This window comes from Macaca fascicularis, chromosome 1 (genome assembly GCF_037993035.2).
Source record: "Macaca fascicularis isolate 582-1 chromosome 1, T2T-MFA8v1.1".
Taxonomy (NCBI): domain Eukaryota; kingdom Metazoa; phylum Chordata; class Mammalia; order Primates; family Cercopithecidae; genus Macaca; species Macaca fascicularis.
This window is the reverse complement of record NC_088375.1, coordinates 189,222,065-189,246,684: the sequence shown is the minus strand read 5'-3', so window position 1 is coordinate 189,246,684 and position 24,620 is coordinate 189,222,065. Positions and strand designations below refer to the sequence as shown.

The following is a 24,620-nucleotide window of genomic DNA, read 5'->3' as shown; positions in this document are numbered from 1 at the left end:
GGGAGGCCAAGGCAGGAGAATTGCTTGAACCCGGGAGGTGGAGGTTGCAGTGAGCCGAGATCGCGCCACTGCACTCCAGCCTGGGTGACAGAGCAAGACTCCGTCTCAAAAAAAGAATGAAGTAGTCAGGCACAGTCGCTCATGCCTGTAATCCTACCACTTTGAGAGATCAAGGGGGAGGATCCCTTGAGCCCAGGGGTTCTAGACCAGCCTGAGCAAAATAGTGAGGCCCCATCTCTATAAAAACTGTTTTAAAAAAGAATGGGGTAAATTTTATGCATACTCTAACATGGAAAGATATCCAAGTTCCATGGTTAAGTGACAATAGCAAGCTGCAGAACAGAATGTACAGTGATCTTGTTTTTATATTTTAATATATTCGTAAGCATTACTGAAAGCCTGGACAACAATTTAGAGGAATGTCATCTTGGTGAAGGAGGTGCTTATAAGAATTTTGTTTTTTTTTTTTTAAATGCAGTCTTGCTTCGTTGCCCAGGCTGGAGTGCAGTGGCATGATTTCGGCTCACTGCAACCTCCACCTCCCAGGTTCAAGCGATTCTTCTGTCTCAGCCTCCTGAGTAGATTACAGGTGAGTGGGATTACAGGCGTATACCACCACACCTGGCTAATTTTTGTATTTTTGGTAGAGATGGGGTTTCGCCATGTTGGCCAGGCGAGTCACGAACTCCTGACCTCAAGTGATCCACCCACCTCAGTCTCCCAAAGTGCTGGGATTACAGGCGGGAGTCACTGCGTGCGGCTGCTTTTTTATAGAATACATTTCTGTAAGGTTGACTGAAATTAATGGTCATGCAGCTGGGCACAGTGGCTCATGCCTGTAATCCCAGCCCTTTGGAGGCTGAAGCAGGAGGACAGCTTGAGCCCAGGAGTTCAAGACCAATCTAGTCAACATAGTAAGACCCCGCCTCTTCAAAAAAAGTTAAAAATTGGCCAGGCACGGTGGTTCCCGTCTGTAATCCCAGCACTTTGGGAGAACAAGGCGGGGCAGATCATGTGGTCAGGAGTTCAAGACCAGCCTGGCCAACATAGTGAAACCCTGTCTCTACTAAAAATACAAAAATTAGCTGGGCACAGTGGTATGCACCTGTAGTCCCAACTCCTTGGGAGGCTGACGCATGAGAATCGCTTGAACCCAGGAGGCAGAGGTTGCGGTAAGCCGAGATTACACTACTGTACTCCAGCCTGGGCAACAGAACAAGATTCTGCCTCAAAAAAAAAATTTTTTTTTAATTAGCTGGGCATAATGGCATGACCTGTAGCCCCAGCTACTCAGGGGGCTGAGGTGGGGGATTGCTTAAGCTCAAAATGTTGGGACTGCAGTGAGCCCTGATCATGCTACCACACTCCAGCCTGGGCAACAAAGCAAGAACCTGTCTCCAAAAAAAAAACAAAAAAAGTCATGAATTACTTTTTTAAAAAAAGATAAAAAGGTTAGAATAACTAAAAATCATTCTTTCCCCTTTCCCATCATAGTAGCTCAGACTAGCAGCTACATAAGATAAAATGTATGATATAATGTTAAATAGGAAGATGGATGGGCAGAGAATGTAAAAATTGAATAATCAATGATTGTAAGTGTAACCTTATGCACCGAAGAAAATCAATGATCATGAGTGTGGAAAATTATACACTGAATAAAATTATACCAAATATTTGATAAAATTAAAAAATTACACCAAAATGATAATATTATTTGGGGGTGGAGGGATTACAACTTATTCTGTACCGTTATTCTAAACTTTCTATGTTATACAGCATTTACAATTATAAAAATATCAATTTATTGATGTAATAAATGTAGCATAGTGCACATAATTTCACAATGTATAATGAAACTGGGTCTTTTTTTTTTTTTGAGACAGGATCTTGCTCTGTTGCCCAGGCTGTAGTGCAGTGGCACTATCTCAGCTCACTACAACTTCCGTCTCCCGGGTTCAAGCCATTCTCCTGCCTCTGCCTCTCAAGTAGCTGGGATTACAGGTGTGTACCACCATACCCAGTTAATTTTTGTATCTTTAAGTAGAGATGAGGTTTCGCCATATTGGCCAGGCTGGTCTTGAACTCCTGAGACCTCAAATGATCTGCCTGCCTTGGCCTCCCAAAGTACTGGGATTACAGGTGTGAGCTACCATGCCCAGCCCAGATGTCTTAAAACATTCAATTATGAGTACACAGAAATACAAATACAAAAGACGGCAGGGTGCAGTGGCTCACACTTGTAATCCCAGCACTTTGGGAGGCTAAAGTGGGTGTATCACCTGAGGTCAGGAGTTCGAGACTAGTCTGGCCAACGTGGTGAAACCGTGTCTCTACCAAAAAAATAAATAAATAAATACAAAAATTAGCCAGGTGTGGTGGCACACGCCTATAATTCCAGCTACCAAGGAGCCTAAGTGAGGCAGGAGAATTGCTTAAACACAGGAGGCAGAAGTTGTGGTGAGCTGAGATCGCGTCACTGCACTCCAGCCTGGGCGACAGAGTGAGATTCTGTCTCAAAAAAGAAAAAAATAATAAATTAAAAAATCAAATACAAAAGATATAGTCATTAAACTGAATTCATATTAACTGATATATAATAGATGGAATTTCTTTCACTTTCTGATAGAGGTTTGCTTGCTTTAATGTTTTTTCCTGATAAAAGTTCAGGAAAGTAAATTTCAGTTTCAGTTAAGAATGTACTTTGTAATGTAGTTAAGGAGTTTTAAAAGGGCTTTCAATGAGATTTTCCTAAACTAGTTGTGAGGTCTCAACAAGGCCAGAACTTTACCATGCTAGGAGAGTTATCCAGTCTTAAGAATCCAAAGCAAGGCCAGGCGCAGTGACTCACACTTGTAATCCCAGCACTTTGGGAGGCCAAGGCGGGCAGATCACGAGGTCAGGGGTTTGAGACCAGCCTGGCCAACATGGTGAAACCCTGTCTCTATTAAAAATACAAAAATTTGCCAGGTGTGGTGGCACATGCCTGTAATCCCAGATGCTGAGGATAGGAGAACAGCTTGAACTAGGCAGGAGAATAGCTTAAACCCAGGAGGCGGAGGTTGCAGTGAGAAGAGAGCACGCCACTGCCCTCCTCCAGCCTGGGCGACAGAGCGAGGCTGTCTCAAAAAAAAAAAAAAAAAAGAATCCAAAGCAGCCTGGGCAACATAGTGAGACCTCATCTTTACAAAAAATAAAATCAGCCAGGTGTAGTGGCATGCACCTGTCATCCCAGCTATGTGGGAGGCTGAGATGGGAGGACTGATTGATCCTGGGAGATTGAAACTGCAGTAGTGAACTGTGATCATGCCATTGTACTCCAGCTTAGGTGACAGAGCAAAACCCTGTCTCAAAAAAAAAAAAAAAAATCCAAAGGAAACAAGCACAAATTTTTATTATAAAAGGTATTTCCACCTAATGCCAATTTTCATAAGTCTTTCATATATATATTTTTTAACTTGATGCCTTTTTCCTGCATGATATATATCTTTTTCAGTCATTTTTCAGTCCAAAATTCTACTCCTTTTAAGATACAATTTTCTTTAATAATATTTCTACTATTTCACAGGTATGAAAGATTCGGCTGGACACAGGGGCACATGCCTGTACTCCTAACACTTTGGGAGGCCGAGGCAGGTGGATCACCTGAGGTCAGGAATTCAAGACCAGCCTGGCCAACATGGTGAAACCCTCTCTCTACTAAAATATAAAAATTAACCGGGCATGATGGCGGGTGCCTGTAATTCCAGCTACTCGGGAGGCTGAGACGAGAAAATCGCTTGAACCTGGGAGACGGTGGTTGCAGTGAGCTGAGATCACACCACTGTACTCCAGCCTGGGCAGCTGAGCAAGACTCCGTCTCAAAAAAAAAAAAAAAGAAAGATTTCAACCGCATTTCAGACTAGCCAGAAGGAAGCATATTGCAACCTATAACTGTTCACACAATACAGGTGACAGTTAAAAATCTTCAATGGTATCTGTTGCTTATAAAATTCTTTAGCCTGGCATTCATAGATTCTGCTCCACTATAATTAGCCTAATTATTATTCCCCACACTTAACGTAGCTTTCTGATGTAGTGTTGACTTCCTGCCTCAGCTTATATGATGTTCATGTCATTCTAGCTCTTGTACTAATCTGACTATACTACTTACTTGGCACTCAATTAATGTCTTTTTGGTCTTCCTAGCTCCACTCTCACACCTTTTCCAATCTGTTTCGCCAGGCTAAGTAAACTTCTGAGAATCATTCATGTGTCATACAAAAGTTCTGCCTCATTTGACCCCTACCCACATCACCACATCTATCTCCATTCCTCTATCCACAGCCACGATCTACTCCAAACATAGAGAACTGCTATATTTGTAGAGCCCTGCTCACACTTCAATATCTATGCATGTAATATTCTTTCTCCCTGGTGTGTTCTTCCCAGATCCTTCCACATGACTCTCTCAGTAATCATCTCATGTAGGAGGTGTTCTCTGACCCCTCAATCTCGTTTTCTGTGCTTTGATATCACCTGGCACAAGTCTTAGTTATTACAGTCATCATATAGTATTTTAATTGTTGCTTATCATCTCTTTCACTGGACTATGAGCTTCATAAGGGTTTGGACTCAAACTTACCTTCAAACTATGGCAATACAAAGTGTAATACTAACAATACTGAGTCAAAATGTACAGTGGAGAAAAAATAAAATAAATAGGACATCGAGATTCCACATTTTCAATGTAAAAAACATACTCATTCTTTCATCCACTCAGCCGACATATATTTATTTAGCATTCTTACTGGCCAGGCACTATGCCAAATCCTGGAGAGGTGGTGATGACAATATAGACATACACAGACAAATAATTCTGAGACGATACAGTCCAAAACGTTAACAATAGTTGTTAACTTTTTTTTTTTTTTTTTGAGACAGAGTCTTGCTCCATGGCCTGCTCAGGCTGGAGAGCAGTGGCATGATCTCAGCTCACTGCAACCTCTGCCTCCTGGGTTCAAGCGATTCTCCAGCCTCAGCCTCCTGAGTAGCTAGGATTACAGGTGCACACCACCATGCCCAGCTAATTGTTGTATTTTTAGTAGAGACAGGGTTTCACCATGTTGGCCAGGCTGGTCTCAAACTCCTGACCTCACATAATCCGCCTGTCTCAGCCTCCCAAAGTGCTGAGATTACAGAGGTGAGCAACCATACCCAGCCTGTTTTTAACTTTATGAATCGTGGGCAAATTATGAATAATGTATATATTCTTTAAAATCTTCTCTATTTTCCAATTTTTCCTTAATGAATATGCATTACTTTTATAATCACCAAAAAATTTTTAACATCCTTCCAAAATACAAATTCCTACCAAATAGTTGCAATACAAAACCCAAAGTAAATACTATGCAATGTGAAAGTGAAACAAATGTTGAGAACATTCAGTCAGATTCTAGTTATACCTAATACAAAGAATAAGGAGAATAAAGAATAAAAAAAAAACTTTATGATTTCCATAGTGAAATCATTGTGGAAGTCATTGTGAAGAAGATTCCGTGCAATTGTCCAAGGAAAACACTGACCACAGATCAATACCATCCTAGTTTTCTATACTGCAGAAAGAAAAAAAAATTTTTTTTTTTTTTGGAGACGGAGTTTTTGCTCTTGCTGCCCAGGTTGGAGTGCAGTGGCTCAATCTAAACTCACTGCAACCTCCGCCTCCTGTGTTCAAGCAATTCTCCTGCCTTACCCTCCCAAGCAGCTGGGATTACAGGTATGCACCACCACGCCGGTCCAAAAACAATTATATTATTCTATTTTATTTAATTCAGAGGAAGAGAGAGTAGCCTCCATACTTGTTCCAAAGACAAATGAATAACAACACCATATTTAATCTGTATAATGATTTACAGTTTACAGTTCACAGAGCACTTCGACCTTCACAATAATTGTTTTCTTGTTCCCATTGGATAGAATAAAAAATAAAGGACTGAAATGCAGAAGGCCCTTCTTTTTTTAATTTTTATTTATTTATTTATTTTTTGAGATGGAGTCTCACTCTGTTGCCCAGGGCAGAGTGCAGTGGCGAGACTGGCTCACTGCAACCTCTGCCTCCCAGGTTCAAGCAATTCTCCTGTCTCAGCCTCCCAGGTAGCTGGAACTACACGCACATGCCACCACACCCCGCTAATTTTTGTATTTTTAGTAGAGATGCGATTTCACCATGTTGTTCAGGCTGGTCTCGAACTCCTGACCTCATGTGATCCACCCACCTCGGCCTCCCAAAGTGCTGGGACTATAGGCGTGAGTCACCACACCCAGCCAGGCTCTTCTATATTTTTTACTCAGTATCCAAAAGCTACCAAAAAAAAAAAAAAAAACTGAGGGCCGGACGTGGTGGCTCACGCCTGTAATCCCAGCACTTTGGGAGGCCGAGGTGGGCAGATTACAAGGTCAGGAGTTTGAGACCAGCCTGGCCAATATGGTGAAACCCCATCTCTACTAAAAATACGAAAAAAGTAGCCGGGCATGATGGCAGGCACCTGTAATCCAGCTACTCAGGAAGCTGAGGCAGGAGAATTGCTTGAACCCGGGAGGCAGAGGTTGCAGTGAGCCGAGACCACACCACTGCACTCCAGCCTGGGTGACAGAGCGAGACTCCATCTCAAAAAAAAAAAAAAAATTAAGAAAACGTTAGGTATGCCATGAATGCAGAAAATATATGTAGATACTAATCTATTTTATAATTTACTATAAGATATACACAAATCTATTATAAAAAGTTAAAATTTATAAAAACTTATGCACACAAATACAAACCATACATGGTACCATTCATAGTCAACAATAAACACACAGAAAGATACAGTATTAAATCATAACTACATAAAATTAAGTGTAGTACATACTGTACTTCTGTAATAATTCTGGAGCCACCTTCTGTTGCTGTTTAACTGAGCAAGTGTTGTGAGTATCCCTTAAAATGCTGTGTGATGCTAATCACCTCCACATGAGCAGTTCCTTCCTCCAGTAAAAAGTGTCACAGTAAAAAGTGATCTCTCAAGGTTCGTGTGTATTTTTCATCATGCTTAGTGTAATACTGTAAACCATGAATAACACCATGAGATCCATACCAAGTGTCGCTAATGCTGGAAGTGCTCTCAAGACACAGAAAAGTCGGCCGGGCGCGGTGGCTCAAGCCTGTAATCCCAGCACTTTGGGAGGCCGAGACGGGCGGATCACGAGGTCAGGAGATCGAGACCATCCTGGCTAACACAGTGAAACCCCGTCTCTACTAAAAAATACAAAAAAAAAAACTAGCCGGGCGAGGTGGTGGGCGCCTGTAGTCCCAGCTACTCGGGAGGCTGAGGCAGGAGAATGGCGTAGACCCGGGAGGCGGAGCTTGCAGTGAGCTGAGATCCGGCCACTGCACTCCAGCCTGGGCAACAGAGCGAGACTCCGTCTCCAAAAAAAAAAAAAAAAAAAAGACACAGAAAAGTCATGACATTACAAGAAAAAGTTGGCCAGGCATGGTGGCTCACACTTGTAATCTCAGCACTTTGGGAGGGTGAGGTAGGAGGATCGCTTGAGCCCAGGAGTTTGAGACCAGCCATGGTAACATAGTGAGACCATGCCTCTACAAAAAAATAAAAAATTATCCTGGAGTGGTGACACACACCTGTAGTCCCAGCTACTGAGATGGGAGGATGGCTTGAGCCTGGGAGGAAGAGGCCATAGTAAGCTATGATCAGACCACTGCACTCCAGCCTGGGCAACGGCCCCTGCCTCAAAAAAATAAATAAATAAAATTTTGAATTGCGTGATGTATACCACAGATTGAGATCTGCAGCAGTAGTGGTCAGCCACTTAAAAAAAAAAAAAAAAAAAAGGAAATTCATGAAGCCAGACTATGCAATGCCAAACAGCAGCAGCGGTTAAGTTTTGGGGGAGGTCAAAAATTATACCTGGGGCCAGGCATGGTTGCTCCAGCCTGTAATCCAGGCACGCTGGGAGGCCGAGGAGGGTGGATCACCTGAAGTCAGGAGTTTGAAACCAGCCTGGCCAACATGGTGAAACCCTGTCTCTACTAAAAATACAAAAATTGGCCAGGCGCGGTGGCTCAAGCCTGTTAATCCGAGCACTTTGGGAGGCCAGGAGATCGAGACCATCCTGGCTAACACGGTGAAACCCCCTCTCTACTAAAAAAAAAATACAAAAAAAAAAACTAGCCGGGCGCGGTGGCGGGTGCCTGTAGTCCCAGCTACTCGGGAGGCTGAGGCAGGAGAATGGCGTAAACCCGGGAGGCAGAGCTTGCAGTGAGCTGAGATCCGGCCACTGCACTCCAACCTGGGCGACAGAGCGAGACTCCGTCTCAAAAAAAAAAAAAATACAAAAATTAACTGGGTGTGGTGGCGGGCCCCTGTAATCCCAGCTACTCGGGAATCTGAGGCAGGAGAATTGCTTGAACCCAGGAGGTGGAGGTTGCAGTGAGCTGAGATCAGATCATTGCTCTCCAGTTTGGGCAAGAACAAAACTCCATTTCAAAAAAAAAAAAAAAAAAGGAAATTAAAGAAGCCAGGCTATACAATACCAACAACAACAGCAGTAGTTAAGTTTTGCCGGGAGGGGGCGGCGGAGGGGGGTCAAAAATTATACTTGGGGCCAAGGCACAGTGGCTCATGCCAGTAATTCCAGCACTTTGGGAGGCATTGAAATGGGACGATTGTTGATGCCCAGGAGTTTGAGACCAGCCTAGGCAACATAGGGAGGCCCTGTCTCTACAAAAAAAAAAAATTAGCCAGGCATGGTGGCATGCACCTGTGGTCCCAGCTACTCATTCAGGAGGCTAAAAGGGGAGGATCACTTGAGTCTATGAAGTTGAGTCTGCAGAGAGCCATGATCCTGCCACTGCACTCCAGCCTGCACAACAGCAAGAGATTGTCTCAAAAAAAAAAAAAAAAAAAAAAAATTATACCTGGATTTTCTACTGCACAGGGGTTGGCTTCCCAACCCGTTTTGTTCAAGGGCCAATGGTACTTTTTTTTTTTTTTTTTGGAGATGGAGTCTCCCTCTTGTCGCCTAAGCTGGAGTACAGTGGCGGGCAATCTCAGCTCACTGCAACCTCCACCTCCCAGGTTCAAGTGATTATCCTACCTCGGCCTCCCGAGTAACTAAGACTACAGGCACCTGCCACCACACCTAGCTAATTTTTAAATTTAGTAGAGACGGGGTTTCACGGTGTTGGCCACGCTGGTCTCAAACTCCTGACCTCAGGTGACCCACCAGCCTCCACCGCCCAAAGTGCTGGAGTTACAGGCATCAGCCACGACACCCAGCCGTATATTCTTATTTGTAAGCATTTGCCTAAAGAAAGTCTAAAAGAGGCTGGGCACGATGGCTCATGCCTATAATCCTAGCACTTCGGGAGGCTGAGGTGGGCAGATCACTTGAGGTCAGGGGTTCAAGTCTAGCCTGGCCAACACAGTGAAACCACGTGTCTACTAAAAATAAAAAAAATTAGCCGGAGCCGGCGCGGTGGCTCAAGCCTGTAATTTCAGCACTTTGGGAGGCCGAGCCGGGTGGATCACCTGAGGTCAGGAGTTTGAGACCAGCCTGACCAACATGGTGAAACCCTGTCTGTACTAAAAATACAAACATTAGCAAGGCGTAGTGGCAGGTGCCTGTAATCCCAGCTATTCAGGAGGCTGAGGCTGGAGAATAGCTTGAACCCGGGAGGTGGAAGTTGCAGGAGCCGAGATTGAGCCACTGCACACCAGCCTGGGCGACAGAGTGAGACTCCGTCTCAAAAAAAAAAAAAAGAAAAGAAAAAGAAAAAAGAAAATCTAAAAGAATATAAAGAGACTATTCAAAGTGTTTGGGAGAGGGCATGGAACCAGGTTAATAAGGAACAGGGATGGGAGGAAAACTTTTCACTGTTTTTTGTTTTTTGAGATGAAGTCTCTCTGTTGCCCAGGCTGGAGTGCGGTGGCGCGATCTCGGCTCACTGTAAGCTCCGCCTCCCAGGTTCACGCCTCTGCTTCCTGAGTAGCTGGGACTACAGGCATGCGCCACCACGACCCAGTAATTTTTTGTATTTTTGGTACAGAAGGGTTTGACCGTGTTAGCCAGAATGGTCTAGATCTCTGGACCTCGTGATCCGCCCGACTCGGCCTCCCAAAGTGCTGGGATTACAGGCATGAGCCACCGCGCCCGACCGACTTTTCACTGTTATATAAATTTGTTTATTTTATTTATTTTTTTATATATTTTTTGAGACAGAGTCTCACTCTGTCGCCTAGACTGCAGTACAGTGGCGTGATATTGGCTCACTGCAACCTCCACCTCCCGGGTACAAGCGATTCTCCTGTCTCAGCCTCCCAAGTAGCTGAGATAGCAGGCGCATGCCACCTCACCCAGCTAATGTTTCATATTTTTAGTAGAGGGTGTTTCACTATTTTGGCCAGGCTGGTCTCAAACTCCTGACCTCAAGTAATCCACCTGCCTCAGCCTCCCAAAGTGCTAGGATTACAGGCATGAGCCACAGCACCCAGCCCTAAATTTATATATTAAAAAATGTTTACATTTAATAATCAGTTGAATGTATTATCTATTCAAAGATTAAATGTGTCTTTAAAAAAGAAACTAAAGCCCACAAAAAATAAGTAATTTGCCTTTGTATTAACCATCATATAGTTAATAACAACAGAGTTGAATACGACTAAGATTTTCCTAATGTTCTTTTCCTTTTATCACACTGCCTTTTGGAAATTTTCAGGAATGGAAGACATAAAACTTATTACAAGCAGGCTTTTCTCTGAAACAGCCACTGCCTCTGATTGTTCAGGGAAAATAACACTAGTGAGACTACACTGAAGTCATCTCCATATGATGACTTGGTAAATAGTATAATAGCCATTGTTGGGTCAAAACATTCACCATCACCCACACAATACAATGTAATAATTGGGCTTCATCTACTAGAAGGAGATGAAATTCCCATAAATGTCCTTATCATAGGTTTCAAATTCCAACACTACATTCTTTTTGCAAAACAAAATGAAATGTATGACACTAAGAATATATCTGTAAATACTTTTATACAGGGAAGAAAGCATAAAAGCAAGTCAGTTTTCTCCTCAAAATAAGTTCGGGATAAGCACATGTAAATGTGCAATTTTATTTTTACAATTAACTAAAACTGTTTGAGACCAGCCTGGCCAACATGGTGAAACCCCGTCTCTACAAAAAATACAAAAATTAGCCCGAGATCTCACCACTGCACTCCAGCCTGGGCGACAGAGCAAGACTCCATTTAAAAAAAAAACACACATACACACACACACAATTAACTAAAACCATAAAAAAAAATGTTACTGAGGATCCTGAGGTAGAGAGTCCCTAGCCTCCCAGCACACATATATATATACTTTTTTTTTTTTTTTTGAGACGGAGTTTCGCTCTTGTTGCCCAGGCTGGAGTGCAGTGGCACGATCTCGGCTAACCACAACCTCCACCTCCCAGGTTCAAGCAATTCTCCCGCCTCAGCCTCCCAAGTAGCTAGGATTACACACATGTGCCACCACGCCCGGCTAATCTTTTTATTTTTATTTTTTAGTAGAGACGGAATTTCTCCATGTTGGTCAGGGTGGTCTTGAACTCCCGACCTCAGGTGATCCACCCGCCTCAGACTCTCAAAGTGGTGGGATTACAAGCGTGAGCCACTGTACCCAGCCAGCACATATATTTTAAACAGAATCAAAGCCCATCATATGTCAAGCTTACAAAGGAATTTTTATGTTTGAAGGTCTATCCCAAACATATATCTGTAAGAGAGAATAACACATCATACATCCAGAGCATCAAGTATCTGAGGATATCACCATTAATTCATATACAAACATCTGTACCATTTGGTACTACTTTTCAACAAGTGCCAAGGAACCACCAGTCCAACTCTGGGTCCCTCCTGGGTGAGCAGGCTCACCTGCAGGACTTACTATCTCCTCTGCTCAATCTCCTGCTATCATGCTGGACAACTGTGACATTCATATAGATGACATATTCAACACAGCCCCTTCATCTCCCACTACTTCAATAACCTACACCTCCATTCCCTTTTTTTTTTTTTTTTTTTTTGAGACGGAGTCTCACTCTCACCCAGGCCGGACTGCAGTGGCACTATCTCGGCTCACTGCAAGCTCTGCCTCCTGGGTTCACACCATTCTCCTGCCTCAGCCTCCCGAGTAGCTGGGACTACAGGTGCCCACAAATGCACCCGGCTAATTTTTTTTTTTGGGGGGACAGAGTCTCGCTCTGTCGCCCAGGCTGGAGTGCAGTGGTGTGATCTCGGCTCACCGCAAGCTCCACCTCCTGGGTTCACACCATTCTCCTGCCTCAGTCTCCCGAGTAGCTGGGACTACAGGCGCCTGCCACCACGCCCGGCTAATATTTTGTATTTTTAGTAGAGACGGGGTTTCACAGTGTTAGCCAGAATGGTCTCGATCTCCTGACCTCATGATCCGCCCACCTTGGCCTCCCAAAGTGCTGGGATTACAGGCGTGAGCCACCGCGCCTGGCCCGGCTAATTTTTTATGTTTTTAGTAGAGATGGGGTTTCACCATGTTAGCCAGGATGGTCTCGATCTCCTGACCTCGTGATCCACCTGCATCAGCCTCCCAAAGTGCTGGGATTATAGGTGTGAGCCACCGCGCCTGACCTCCTCCGTTCCCTTTCAACAGCATTGAGACAATTAAGCCAGTTTTTGTCTTTACCTTGAAATAATGAACTCTGAGCTGTCCAATTATAGATTTCTTACAAAATCTGGTCTTCAACCACATTTCTGATTGTCTTTTTATTCTCTAAGTACACCAGCCTCCCTACAGATTTTGCTTCTTATCACTCCCAGCTTGGTCCCTTGGAATCAAACATATCTCCTACACTATCAATAGCAGTGTAAAGTTGCTTCCCATTTTATCTTTCTGTCCTGCAAGTTTCAATTTTGAATCAATCCAACCATCTTTTTTGTCCTACTATTCTTAAGTTGTTGAATAAAGTGTAAAATCCATGCTACTGGGCCCATTATAAATATATTATTTCTTTTTTTTTTTTTTTTTTTGAGACGGAGTCTCGCTCTGTTGTCCAGGCTGGAGTGCAGTGGCCGGATCTCAGCTCACTGCAAGCTCCGCCTCCCGGGTTTACGCCATTCTCCTGCCTCAGCCTCCCGAGTAGCTGGGACTACAGCCGCCTGCCACCTCGCCCGGCTAGTTTTTTGTATTTTTTAGTAGAGACGGGGTTTCACCAGGTTAGCCAGGATGGTCTCAATCTCCTGACCTTGTGATCTGCCCGTCTCAGCCTCCCAAAGTGCTGGGATTATAGGCGTGAGCCACCGCGCCCAGCCATATTATTTCTAAGTAGTGGGACCCTCAATGTGGTCAACAATCTTTTAGCTCCTGAGTTTCTTTTGCTTCCCCACCCGGCCCGCTGGAGTGCAGTGGCACAATCTCGACTCCCCGCAACCTCAGCCTCCAGGAACATAAAGATTCTGACTCAAGTCAGAAACTCACCATAGTGTCTTCAGTCTCCAAACTGACTTCTCCATAGATTAGTGATCACATCAATAAGGCCATCTGTCAAACTCCCTCACTTTCCTTCTCTTCTACCACATCATTATCCGTCTTCACTTCTATCCTTTTCATGTCAAAGGACGAAATGCCTGACTGACATATTTCCTAGATAAACTTTCCCCTCACTTACAGAACTGTTTCATCTGTACTGAAAAGAAAAACACACATGTGCCATAATGGAAAGAACACAGGTTTCAGAACTTGACATACCTGCTCAAATCCTTATCCACAGTATTCTCAACTGTAAAAGAGGGACACTGACTGACATATTAACCACAAGGCTGTTGTGATCTATAAAGCATCTTTATGTTCCTGGCATATAGTATATTCTCAATAAAAATGAGTTTCACTAGAAGCAGCTCTTCTTCACAGCCAAACTCTGGAGAATAATTTTACTAATTTCTTCCTCAATCCAACATGATCTCACTACTGCCTTCTTTGCCATCCCCACCCTATCAAAACTGCATTTCAGAGGAAACAAGTGACTCCTGATTGCTAAATTCAGGGCAGGCCAGGCATGATGGCTCATGCCTGTAACCCCAGCTCTTTGGGAGGCCAGGGAAGGCAGATAGCTTTGAACTCAGGAGTTCGAGACCAGCCTGGGCAATACAGAGAAACCTCGTCTCTACAAAAAAATACAAAAAATTATCTGGGTGTGGTGGCTCCTGCCTGTGATGCCAGCTACTCAGAAGGCTGAGGATCCGAGATTGCACCACTGCACTCCAGCCTGGGCGACAGAGTGAGACCCTGCCACCAAAGAAAAAAAAAAAAGCTTCTTAATTCTCATTCAGCTGGACCTCGGGAACACATGACATTGATAGTCATCCCCCTCCCTTCTTGAAATCCTTTCTTTGGCTCCTATTATAATGCTGTTATGTTCTAGTTCTTGTCCCATTCCTTTAATCTCTCTTTTTCAGTGTCTATTACCTTTCAAACAATGATGCTCCTTCTGGTCCACAGCTCTTCTCATCTTTCAGTATTACCATTCCAAATACTAAGGCATACAAATATCCCCCATATATTCTCTTGACCCTCAAAATTTATGTATCCAGCTCCAAGCTTTCTCCCAATTTTCAGACCCAAATTTCCAGCTACCCACAGTGAAATAAAAACACCTCAAACTCGGCTGGGAGCAGTGGCTCACGTCTGTAATCCCAGCACTGTGGGAGGCCCAGGTGGGCGGATCACCTGAGGTCAGACTTTCGAGACCAGCCTAGCCAAAGTGGGGAAATCCCGTCTCTGCTAAAAATACAAAAATTAGTCGGGTGTGGTGGCGCATGCCTGTAATCCCAGCTACTCGGTAGTCTGAGGCAGGAGAATCGCGTGAACCTGGGAGGAGGAGGTTGTAGTGGGCTGAGATCGCGCCACTGCAGTCCAGCCTGGGTGACAGAACGAGACTTCGTCAGAAAAAAAAAAAAAAAAAATCCTGAAAGTTAACTTGTTCAAAACCAAATTCATTACCTTCCCTCAAAATTGCTTCTTTATGCTCCCTATTTCAGACGAGATCAGGCGCGTTGAGGGTGGTATGACCGGAGACTATGTTCCCTATTTCAATTAACACTACCGATTCACACCATCAGCCATGTCAGAAACTTCCTACTATTCCTCTCAACTCTATTTTGAAACCTCTTGGAATTTCGTGCCATTCCCTCCCGCCTAGATGAGCACACTCGTTTTCTGCCTACCTGGCCTTTCCGCCTGCACACGGTCTTCACTTTCAATCCTTCCTCTATATTTTCACCAGAGATAATGCAATCATACCAAGCTCCTGCTTACCAAACCTTCAACGGCTCTCCATGCCTGCAGCATAAAGTCCAAATTCCTCAGCAAGTTATTCTCAGAGGTATACAATTTAAAGATTTTTAAATTACACAAACCTGGGTTGCACTTGTAGCGAAATCTGAACACTGGCTTAGTCCAGTCTTCATAGTGAAGAGTAAAAAGCAGAGAGGGGAAAGGAAGGGAGATGATGACAAGGGAGGAAAGAAGAGGGGGAAGGCAGTAGGGTCTGAGGGGAGGGAAGTGTTTTCCCGGGTAGAGGTGATCGTTTTCAAGGGAAGAGTGTGTCGGAGGGAAGTCAAGTGAAGGAACCCAGAACTCTGAGGCCGGAGCGGGTATGCGAGCAGGGAGGCGCTCAGTGGGGAGCTGGAAGTCTCTGAAACAAGAGTTTTCCGAGAAAACGAAAGATCCCTAACGCGAGCGAGGTAACTTCTAATGGGTTCCCAGGTTCTAAGGGGGAGCAGACGTGGCGGGGAGCCTGAGGGAAGTGAGAAGGAAAGGGGAAAGCGGCCGAGAAGGGAACGTCCGCCGCCGCTGAGAGGGGGACCTCTGGGAAGCCGAGGGGTCCCGTCGTGTGCGGAGGGGCGCAGGCGCCTCTGCTCCGGGGCAGAGGAGGTGGAGCGGCCGCGCGCGCGGGCCGGGCAGGATGCCCGGGTTTGTGTCCCCCGTCCTCTCTTCATGTTACCTGAGGCAGGACTGAGCAGCCAGAGGGGTGCGTGCGCGGGCGAGAGGAGGAGACGCCGGCAAAGAGGGAGCATAGTAACCCTCACAGCTCGTTGGTGGCAGCGGCTCCTTAGCCTGCGGAGGCGGTGGGAGCCCCTAGCGCAGAAGCCGGCGACTCAGCTGGGCCAGTGGCGGCGGAGAACGAGGAGACCACTGCCATGGCCCCACAGTCGGGGCCGCTCCCCCCGCCTGTTTGGCGGGGCCAGGAGGACAATCCGACCAGCGAAACCAAGAGGGCAGCTGGTAACTCTGCTGAGCTCCCGGGCCGCGAGAGACTGAAACGCCTACCGGGCCCAGCAGGGGGGCTGGGGGCGGGGTCTCGCTTGACCACGCCCCTCCCTCAAGCCCTCCCTCAGAGTAGCCAATCAACCGTCAACTCCTGATAAACGAGCTAGTGGGATTACCCAATTAGCGCTAGGAATGCCACGTGGTATGAGGGTGGGCACAATGGGCGTCCAGAAAAGCCAATCAACAGCCGTAGGCGCCAACTCCGGAGGACGAAGGGAACCAATAGGAAGGAAGTCGAGGTAAAAACAGAAGAAGCAGTGTGTGGGAAAGACGGAACGGAGGAGGAGGGAATACACCTGGGGGAAACTCAAGTCCAGGAGCCTCTTAGAGGGCGGGGAAGTAAACACAAGATGGACCAATAAAAATGTTAAACACAGAAATGATTGGTAATTGATAAAGCCAATTGAAAATGGACTAGACTGGCGCGGCTTTCGGGTTGGTCAAGGTATAGCTGAGTAAGGAAAAGCGGTAAGAATGCGGCGTCCCGCAGGATCTCAGTATAGTGAGGAGGAAAAAATATATAAATAATAGCGACTTGAAATAGTAAGAGCAATCAGTAGAGCTAAACAAAATGCTAGGGAAGAAATTAATCAGGACTATGAGATTCGGTTAAGTGAAGGCTTGGAGGTAACACTTCAGCTAGCTTGAAAACAGATTTTGAAAGAAAGCTGGTGGGGAATAAGTCGGGATTTTTTGTTTGTTCTGTTGGTTTTTTTTTTTTTTTAAGAAGGGTCTCACTCTGTCGCCCAGGATGGAGTGCAGTGGCGCGATCATGGCTCACTTACAGCCTCAAACTCCTGGACTGAGGTGATCCTCCCAACTCAGCCTCCCCGGGTAGCTGGGACTACAGGGGCACGCCAGCATGCCCGACTAATTTTTTGTATATTTTGTAGAGGTGGGGTTTGCCATGTTGCCCAGGTCTGTGACTCCTGGACTCAAGTGATCTGCCCACGTCGGCCTCCCAAAGTGCAGGGATTACAGGCGTGAGCCACTGCTCCCAACTAAGAATTCTGCCCGCTATTCAAGGCACATATTTATTCTCTCTTTGCATGTGCCTGGACATCAGGAGCTCATAATCTCATGCCTGAAGAGACTGGAACAGGAAGACAGCAAGAGCAAGCAGTATGGGACTTACTGTATTAGCACTCCCAGGGGTTAGAGACTCCTTTTCAGACATCTTAAGACTTCCATCCTCCTGGAAGAGTATAGGTGGTATGCATTCCTGGTGGCAATAAAGTTTAAGAAATATGGCCAGGGCCAGGAGCAGTGGCTCCCACCTGTAATCCCACCACTTTGGGAGGCCGAGGCAGGGGGATCAAGATGTCAGAAGATCAAGACCATCCTGGCCAACATGGTGAAACCTCATCTCTACTAAAAATATAAAAATTAGCTGGGTGTAGTGGCACGCACCTGTAGTCCCAGCTACTCGGGAGGATGAGGCAGGAGAATCGCTTGAGCCTGGGAAGCGGAAGTTGCAGTGAGCCGAGATCGCACCACTGCACTCCAGCCTGGGCGACAGAACAAGTCTCCCTCTCAAAAAAAAAAAAAAAGAAAGAAAGAAAGAAATATGGCCAGGCACGGTGATTCACTTCTATAATCCCAGCACTTTGGGAGGTCAAGCTGGATCACTTGAAGCCAGGAGTTCGAGACCAGCCTGGGCAACATAACGTGACCCTGTCTGTACAGGAAAAAAAAAAAAAAAGTCCAGAATGGTGGCATGTACCTGTGGTCCTAGCTACTTGGGAGGCTAAGGCCAGAAAATCACCTGAGCCCAGAGGTCAAGGATACAGTGAGCTGTGGATGGTGACACTGCACTCCAGCCTGGACAACAGAGCAGGACCCTGTCCCAAAAAATATATAAAAAGAAAGAAAGAAATGTGGTAGGAGATATTGGAGAGAGAAGAGGCTGCATGTGGGTTGGGCTTAAATTCCAATATTCAAATTTGTCCTTTTTTATGCTGTGAGTGCTATTCTTGAGCAGGACCATAAACTAAACAGGGCAGTGTTATAGGAAGATTAATTGGTAGCTCCCAGGATCTCTGAAGGTAGAAGAGAGATCACCCCAGCCCAGTTCCCCTAACCAAAGGCTTTTTGGTGCCATTCTTCTGGCAACAAATCATGTGCTGCCACCTGGTGACAGCTCAAAAAACAATTTTCCATATTGCTGTTTAATATTTCTGTTGAGGTTGGGTGTGTGAGCTCAGACCTATAATCCCAAGGGCTTTGGGAGACTGAGGTAGGAGGATCTCTTGAGCCCAAGGGTTTGAGACCAGCCTGGGCAACATAGTGACACACATCTCTACAAACAAAAATCTTTTTTTAATTAGTGGGTGTTGTATCACATGCCTGTAGTACTAGCTACTAGGGAAGCTGAGGCAGGAGCATCACTTGAGCCCAGGAGTTCGAGACCAGCCTGGGCAAGATGGCGAAACCCTATCTTTACAAAAAGGACAAAAAATTAGCCGGGTGTGGTGGCGCATGCCTGTCGTCCCAGCTACATGGGAGGCTGAGGTGGGAGGATCGCTTGAGCTTGGGAAGTTGAGGCTGCAGTGAGCTGTGATCTCGCCACTGCACTCCGGCCTGGGTAACAGAGTGCAACTCCATCTCAAAAGAAAAAAAAAGTGGACCTATGCAGTTCATGTTCTGTGATGTCCAAGTAGTGAAAGGATCAGGATCATTAGTCACAAGGCATTTTTTAATGAAATATAATAGAAAATATCAGTGTATCACTCCTAGTAAGGATAAAAATTAAATCATAACATTTTTGTTTCAGTTAATAAATCTACACACATATTTACTAGGTCACAATGTAAATTGTATTTCTTACTGGAAGTCACAGCCAAAAAATTCTTAAAGCCACTGTATTAGAGGCAGAGAGAGTGAAAGAAGAGACCAGGGAACAGGCTGCTACAGAAATGCAATCTGGACTGCTAAGGATGATGTGTGGAGATGCCAAAGAGAGCCTCAAGCAGCAGAAGCTGGGGCTAGGCATGGTAGCAGCTCACACTTGTAATCCGAACACTTTGGGAGCCTGAAGTTGGTGCATCAGTTGAGCCCAGGAGTTCAAGACTAGCCTGGGCAACATGGTGAAACCCTGTCTCTACAAAAAAATATTTAAAACTTAGCCAGGCATGATAGCGTGTGCCTATAGTCCCATATATTATTACTTGGGAGGCTAAGGTGGGAGGATTGCTTTAGTCCAGGGGCAGAGGCTTCCGTGAGCCAGATCATGCCACTGCACTCCAGCCCGGGCAACAGAATAAGACCTTGTCTCAAAAAAAAAAAAAAAAAAAAAAAAATTGCCAGAAGCTGGAGATGAGAAAAGGTAGCCTCCTACTGTCCAGATCCAGGTCCCATCAGAATATCTCATCCTCCTTTGCATCCCCCTAGCACTACTGCCCCAGAGTAGTGTCCTACCTCATTCTCCTCACCAGAATGGGAGCTCCCATTACTTTTCAATTTCAACTGAGCTTGCACTCAGAAGGTACAGCTATAGGCTGGGCACAGTGGCTCACAACTGTAATCCCAGCACTTTGGGAGGTCAAGGCGGGCAGATCACTTGAGGTCAGAAGTTCAAGACCAGACTGGCCAACATGGTGAAACCCCGTCTCTCCTAAGAATACAAAAATTAGCCAGGCGTGATGGCGCACACCTGTAATCCCAGCTACTTGGGAGGCTGAGGCAGGAGAATCGCTTAAACCTAGGAGGCAGAGGTTGCAGTGAGCTGAGATGGCACCACTGTACTCCAGCCTGGGCAACATAACAAGACTCTGTCTCAAAAAAAAAAAAAAAAAAAAAAAAAAAAGATACAGCTATAAATGTCTATGAACTTGGATTTCAGGGGTAGAGGTCATAGAAAGCACTTCAAGTAACAGGAAGATGAACAGGTACAGCTGATTCTATCCCATGTGGGTGCTGACTCATAGAAAACACATCAGGGAGAGTTAAACCATTTTATTGCAGCCCAGCGACAAGGATGGGCAAGCAGTGAAAAGCCTCAGTAGAGAGGACAAATAATAGCTACATCAAGAGGGTAGAGGCAGGCAGTCCAGAAACAGGGCCTTGGAGGGGAGGGTGGGCAAAGAAGCCTTCATCTTACTACTCTTAACGAGTCCTTACAGGTCATTCAAGAGCATCTTGGGGCCCCAAAGGAATAGGCCCTCTTGCTTAAGACTCTGGGCATGGAGCTGAAAGCTTCTGGGCTCCAGTATAGAAAGGGTGCTCCTCTGGGGATCTAAGAGGAAGGAAAAGGGAAGAGAAAACAAGTCATCAGCAAGCATTGTGATATGCACAGAACTAGGCCCTAGGCCTTTCTAATAGAGAGGGACATACAGGACTGACAGGATAAATAGCAACAGATATCAATGAATTCACAGAAAGGCAGAGACTCCATTCTACCTGGTGTTAAATAATTAGGCAGCTGGCATTCAGGTACCATTCAGATTTAGCCTCCCCCAAAACGGGAATCCTTGTCCTTATCCTCACCTGGCTTCCATAAAAGTTCCCAGCTACTGTTACTGTCCAGAAGACTGCATTCAAAGCTAGATGAAGAAACAGACATGGTGAAGGTAGTGGCCAGAGGCAGCTTAGATTGGAGAACATGTATGGAGGTCCTGGAAAGGGGAACAGAACCAGAAACAGAGATGATGATGATGTGTCAAGGGGGCCCTACCGGCACAGAACTGTCCTCTTTCCTGAGGCTAGGACTCTGGTCTCTTCCCTCTTTTTTTGTTTTGTTTTGTTTTGTTTTTGAGATGGGGTCTCACTCTGTCACCCAAGTTGGAGTGCAACGGCATGATCTCGGCTCACTGCAACCTCCAACTCCTGGGTTCAAGCAATTCTCCCACCTCAGCCTCCCGAGTAGCTGGGATTACAGGCACCCGCCATCATGCCCGGCTAATTTTTGTAGACACAGGGTTTCACCATGTTAGCCAGGCTGGTCTTGAACTCCTGACCTCAGGTGATCTGCCCACCTCGGCCTCCCAAAGTGCTGGGATTATAGGCGTGAGCCACTGAGCCCTGCCAATCTCTCCTCCTTCTTTAACATCCAAACATATAAAGGTACCTCAGTGACTCTATATCAAGTAAAGAATGCCCTTATGGGCTACAACCAGATACTCATACTGCCCCCAGCAGCCCACACCAAATCTAGGATAGCTGAACTTTGGTCCCCAGTGTCTGACCTGTGAGACAATTCCCCTCCACTGGCACAGCACCCACACCCCCTGACCTGAGGAGGTTGTGTTCCCTCCAGGCATCTTGGTCCTCTGTCCTGGCAGCCTCCAGGGTATGACCCTTGCCTTCCTGGCCACTTTGCAACTGCTCCAACATCTGCCAGATCATAGGCTCAGGTGGAACCAAACCTCTCGCCATGACTGTCCTCTTCAGCACACTTGGAACCCTCATGTGGGCAAGGATAGTTTCTCATGGCCGGGAGCAGAAGGGTTAGGAAGAAGAGCTCTGGAGAGAGAGTCAGCACAGGGAAGAGAGTAATCGAGACAGGGGCAGGAGAGGGTATCCTGGCCTCCCTGCAGAACAGGATAGACAGAGAAAGGAAGGGTCCTCCACAGAGAAATATGCAGGGAGAAGGTAGGACTGAACCTAGTCCTACCTTCCAACTGCCAAACTGAGCCTGTCATCCCTTAGCCAGATCAGTTTCAGCAGCAGTTGCTGGCGCTGGCCCGCAGATGAGAGAGAATGTAAGGGGGCTGTTCCCCAACTTCTTTCCTTTTCCCTCCCTGCCTGTGACCAGCCTGCTGCCGAAAACTGAGACAGAAACATTCTGGCTCAGCCGTTGGGAAGCTTCCAAGCTGACTGAAAAGACTAAACTCACACCATGAGAGGCAAAGAGTGCAACAAAATACTTGGCCACACTTCTCAGTAGCTCAGGCAGTTGGAGCCATGGCCACTTAATGGGAGAGCAAGAAGACTTTCCAGGCCGGGTGCGGTGGCCCACACCTGTAATACTAGCACTTTGGGAGGCTAAGGCAGGCGGATCATTTGAGGTCAGGAGTTCGAGACCAGCCTGACCAACATGGTGAAACCCCATCTCTACTAAAAATACGAAAAAAAGTAGCCGGGCGTGGTGGCGGGCACCTGTAATCCCAGCTACTCAGGAGGCTGAAGCAGAAGAATCGTTTGAACCCGGGAGGCAGAGGTTGCAGTGAGCCAAGATTGCGCCATTGCAACAGAGCCTGGGCAACAGAGTGAGCCTGGGCAACAGAGCAAGACTCCATCTCATAAAAAAAAAAAAGAAGAAGAAGAAGAAGACTTTCCAGAAAAGCGGACAAGGAAACACATATTCACCCCCAACCTTTTACTTACTCAACTGGTACTGCAGCAACTTCAATTCCTTCTGCATAATCTCTGACTCCTCCCACAGCACTGTAGGAGTGACAGCAGTGCTATTCTAGAGTCAATCAACAAATCCAGAGTAAGAAGGCCACCAGCCTCCCAGAATGCCAAAAGTTCAAAGGCCTCAAGAAGGCAAGGTTTTGCCTATCACTTACTCAGTCTGCAGCTCCTGAGGAAGGCCATTGGTAGTACTGCATTCTCCTGGTCCTGTTTGCATCTGGGCTTGGGCTTTCTCCCACACCTGGCTCCGAAGGCCCTGCAGTTACCTTCTCAGCTCCTCCCGGCATTGCTCCAGGAGAAGAGCCCTCCCCTTTGGGGCCCCCTGCAGCAACCTTAGTGATGCTGTAGTGGGACAAGTTAGGGATCATCCTCTCTAAGAGTTTCACAAGACCCTAGATACTCTACTTGCAAAACAAGACACATGTGCACACACAACAGGTGTGTGGCAAAATTGTGTGCATACGTATGAAGCTGTGTGTATGAAGAAAATAACTGGCCAGATACATTCCAAGATACTGAGCTGGTACTTCTGCTGCTCTCACTCTTCTAGCAGGCCCTGCACTGCCTGCCTTAGGGCCTCAGTCACCTACCCAGGCAGAAAAAAACATATGAGCTACTGTATAACAGCTTTTCCCAATCCCTAATATCCTCATCTCACACAAACATCACATATACACACCAAGGATTCCAAGCCTCATCTGAGCCTGAGATTGAAGCTAGGATCAGAGAATAGTAACCTCATCCCAGAGAGAGGATGGGCTCTAGGACTCAGGGCAGCTCAGTCTTTGTAGGACTGTGGGAGTCTCTAAAGCCCAAGGCTGTTGAGCTTGGACTCCTGACTGCAGAGGCAAGTGATGAGAGGAAATCCAGGTCCCAGCCAGGTCCCCAGCTGAGGGAATAAGGAAGGGTTAAGTGCAGGGTCTGTGTGGGGAAACAGAGTTAAGGAAAGGACAGAGTTGGAATTTGGAAGGAGTAATGGATGATACAGGCCCTGGAGGAAGGCACAGAAAGAGAAAGGGCTTGGAAGTAGAAAGAGACATTATTTACCTGAGTTGGAGACCCCAAGAGGATACAGCCACTGCTACAAAAGAAACAGTTGCACAGGTCAATGAGCTCTGAGAGTCCCTTAGCGTGCCCACGCAAACTGGGGACTTCCACCAACCCCTCACCTTAATCCGGGCCACATTTCCATCAGTAGTGTTGAGAAGCACATCCAGCTGCTCAAACCAGCTGAGGCTCCTACTCATATCCTGTGGCAGGGGAGCGGCAGGGGTCTGGCTCCCTGGTGCCTTGTGCTTACTCTCTCAGCGGGGGATACCCAAGGTACAGCCCAGGAAAGGCCACCACGTTAGATGGAAAGAGGGTAGTGGGGATGCAACTTGGAGTAGGGGGATGCACTATCAGACCAAAACTGCGATCGTGGGACTAGGGAAAGGAAGGACGCTCTTGGGGAACTGGGGGGAAAGCGGGATACCCTGATGATACGCAGATATCAGGTGGGGGTTGAAGGTGCCAGAACCTGGTCGAGACCTCCCCAGAAGCAGTACACTGGCGCCGCCACGCCAAACCTGTGCCAGTGACAACTGCCGCCGCCGGGTTCAAAACTTCGGGTTGGTTTTGAAAGTCCGACTTTGGACTGGCTGCCGCTGCGCCACCTGGGAAACTGAGTTCGCCTTTCGCAAACACAACCGGCGATGGAGGCGGCGGAACTACCTTTCCCTGGAAGAGACACGTACATGCACACCCCCACCGTGTAGCTTGCCGGGAAACTGAGTCTTCCTGATTCCGTGTAGCTGTCTCCAGGGATCGAACAAACTACGCATCCCAAGATGCATCGCGCATAGCCAATACTGTCCCGCTATTTTACCCGTTTCC

The 24,620-nt window shown here is 46.4% G+C and overlaps 2 protein-coding genes across 5 annotated transcripts in view; both read right to left on the bottom strand.

Moving 5' to 3' along the window:
- TESK2 (testis associated actin remodelling kinase 2) overlaps positions 1 to 16,354 on the bottom strand; it is a 152,607-nt gene extending 136,253 nt beyond the window's left edge. For 2 of the 4 annotated variants that reach the window (XM_005543546.5, XM_065523383.2), the window contains exon 1: positions 16,066 to 16,354. The gene's annotated coding sequence lies outside the window, so the exon portion shown is untranslated. Of the gene's footprint in view, positions 1 to 15,286; positions 15,402 to 15,478 lie in introns of all 4 variants that reach the window. The other 2 variants (XM_065523377.2, XM_065523378.2) reach the window with 2 other exon arrangements.
- Positions 16,355 to 20,330: 3,976 nt separating this feature from the next.
- CCDC163 (CCDC163 homolog) lies at positions 20,331 to 24,138 on the bottom strand. Its single transcript, XM_045372016.3, is given in 5 exon segments — positions 20,331 to 20,625; positions 20,877 to 21,004; positions 22,716 to 22,800; positions 23,793 to 23,873; positions 23,876 to 24,138. Coding segments are annotated over 5 exon segments (519 nt in total). The 5' UTR covers positions 23,993 to 24,138; the 3' UTR covers positions 20,331 to 20,517.
- Positions 24,139 to 24,620: the final 482 nt, after the last annotated feature.